Source organism: Wyeomyia smithii, chromosome 3 (genome assembly GCF_029784165.1).
Source record: "Wyeomyia smithii strain HCP4-BCI-WySm-NY-G18 chromosome 3, ASM2978416v1, whole genome shotgun sequence".
NCBI lineage: Eukaryota > Metazoa > Arthropoda > Insecta > Diptera > Culicidae > Wyeomyia > Wyeomyia smithii.
This window is the reverse complement of record NC_073696.1, coordinates 206,020,807-206,023,795: the sequence shown is the minus strand read 5'-3', so window position 1 is coordinate 206,023,795 and position 2,989 is coordinate 206,020,807. Positions and strand designations below refer to the sequence as shown.

Below are 2,989 nucleotides of genomic sequence, written 5' to 3'. Positions count from 1 at the left end.
AGGTTTAAGTAGAATTTGTTAAATTAAATCAATCTAGCAACAAACTGAACTCTTGAACTAACGTTGAGATTATCTTTGTTAAAAATGAATCAAAGATACGCAGACGCTCATTGATGGATTTAAAACATGTTTTGTATGGTTTAGTAGCTGGCGAAAGATCGATTCCAACGAACTTGATCATGCTCTTCTCATAAAGGACCATTCGGACCGATTTGTACGAAAATAGGACTGCGAAATTCCGATACTATCGTACGAACGTGATGTGGAATGTAACCGCCCGTAAAGAATCTCAGATGAATAAGTAAACATGCACCAGATGTAAACAGTTTCGTCATTAGTACAAATCCGACGTCAATCTCTTTCAAAATTCTATTGATTCAGTTGTTTTCAATTTGAGTATAAATATCGCACTCACGCCAAATTTATCACTCATTACCACGATGAATAGTCTCTATCTGTTGATGCTGCTAGTAGCGCTAGCATCGAGCGGTCCAGCAGGTGACTTTAATGTCCCGGTAAATGCCAAGCAAAAACGTGGAGAGCTAGGATTTGCCACGCGCCCGTACAAAGAAGTTGGTAAGTGAAATAAATTGGTTGTGAACCTAATATGAGTAAGCAACTTATATGGTCGGACACAGGGGATCGGTTCCGCAACTACAACCGGAAAGTGAACAAAACGCATCCGTTCGAGATGGGCATAGGATATTACTACCAATATGACATTATGCTGAAACCAGATTTCCAGCAGAATGCAGTATCTGCTAGCACTACAAACCGTTGGCCGAACGCTGTTGTATCTTATCAGATTATTGGAACCTTCAGTAAGTATAATATTTGAAAATAATTTTCCATTATAATTTTCATTTGTTTTCTGACAGCTACTAGTGAGCTTGCCAATATAAAAGCCGCCATTGCGCAATAAAATGCAGCAACATGTGTTAGATTCATTCCTCGTACTACGGAAACTCTATATGTCAGAGTAGACAACAGCCAGACAGGATGTTGGTCTTATGTGGGTCGGAGCTTGGACAATACATATAACTTGGTGAATCTGCACTCTCCCGATTGCACGGAACCCGCTACGGTTGCTCATGAGTTTACGCACGCAATTGGATTCTATCACGAGTTCATGCGTCCTGATCGCGACACCTACATAACGGTCAACACATCTGCCTTACTGCCGCAATATCAGACAAGTTTGTATTAGTTTCAATTCGATATATTCGTGTTATTAACATGTAATGTTTCAGCAGCATCGTTTTACAATGCAAATTTCGCCAAATACTCGGCGAACCAGGTTGAATTATATGGAATCCCGTACTATTATGGTAGTGTCATGCACTACTCGAAATATGCAGGAGCTGCCAACTACAAATATCCAGTCATGAATAATTTGGTGAGATGCTTTGAGGATAACAGCTTCAATGGGCATTACACAATAAATAATTACAGAAACCATGGAACGGAGATTTCGGTAACAGTACTGGACTGTCTGCTCCGGATATTTTGGCAATCAATTACATGTATTGCAATTCGACAACCACCACGACCACTAAAGCTCCAACAACAACAACAAAACCTACGACGACAACAACCAAAGTCACCGCAAAGACAACTTTAAAATTTGTGAGTATATTGAGCTCTAAACATCAGTGATTTCTATTTTTTTCAACGGAAAAAAGCATGTTTAAACATGAATGGTACTTCATGAATTTATCAGTCCTACTTCATGAATTTATCATAAAAAGTAGGAGGGTGGTATTCCAGACACGACCGCATGACGTTGGACTACGGTATTCTTATATTCCATTAAAACAAATAATAGAGAGAATTGCAACTCTAGTATTTGCTGCAATTTTATCTAACAGTGCATTTCTGAATGCTGAGACGTTAAAACGTTATAAATAATAATATATACTAAAAGAATGGATATCTTTTATTTAATCGCTGTCATTTCATACATATTCGAATCAACCCTTTGTTTGCTGCACTACCAAGACAATCATTTAATTGAGCGAATTGGTAAAATTTTCCTATCTAAGCAAAAAGCAAACTTTACGAAACTATCTGAAATTGGAGCCCAGAACGATTCAAACGAAAATTTTAAATTTGAAAATTGTTTGACATTTAATCGATAAAACTCATGCTAGGTTAGTTCCAGCCCAGCATATAACTTCATGTATTTGAAAAACAAAAACGTTTGGTTCAATAACTCAATATAGCAAGAGCTCAATCACACGTTTTTCGGTAGTTGTTATCAAGGTTTGGGCGAGTGACAGGATAATATCTTAACTTCTTCAGTTGTGATTTAGAGCATTTCTAATTGTTTTGTTATTTTTCACGATAGCGACAAGTTTGTTTCTTTCACTGTGTGCGAGAAACAAAATCAAAACCGCGCACCGAGAAACAAAAACGAAAATTTAATGAATGCTCATTGAGAAAACTTGCAACTCTTTTTACCAATAATTTATGATACTCAAAAGAACCCGTTTTGATCTAAATCAAATTTCTAGTAAATAAGTGTTGATCATTCATAGGTAGTAATTTTTCCTCGATGAATAAAGACTGGCTAAAGAAGTTAAAATCGCTGCTGTAAAATCAAATTCACAACTGTGTTCGTTAAGACGTTTTAATATTTTCAATGACAATAATAATCTTCGATAAACACCCGCTATAGTTATTCACACACATGCTATAACTATCTAAACACGCGTTAAAACTATTCATACACACGCTGTAGCTATAGCTATCCATACACACGCTATTCCTTTCCATACATCCGATACAACTATCTATACACACGCATAAGCTATCCAACCATGTGCTATTACTATCCATACATACGCTATAACTAATCATTACACACGCAGCAGCTATCCACACACAAGCTATAACTATCCGTACACACGCTGAAGATATACACGCAATAGCCATAATATGCTACACATGCTAATGTCTTACACACGCTATAGCTAGCCATACACACGCA

The 2,989-nt window shown here is 37.0% G+C and overlaps 1 protein-coding gene across 1 annotated transcript; it reads left to right on the top strand.

The window, feature by feature from the left end:
• Nucleotides 1-440: 440 nt before the first annotated feature.
• Nucleotides 441-1,789, top strand: LOC129729020 (zinc metalloproteinase nas-14-like). Its single transcript, XM_055687497.1, has 5 exons — nt 441-576; nt 639-821; nt 984-1,196; nt 1,254-1,396; nt 1,453-1,789. Exons 1-5 carry the CDS (start codon nt 441-443, stop codon nt 1,654-1,656), a joined length of 879 nt encoding a protein of 292 aa, XP_055543472.1. The 3' UTR covers nt 1,657-1,789.
• The last annotated feature ends 1,200 nt before the right edge of the window (nt 1,790-2,989 follow it).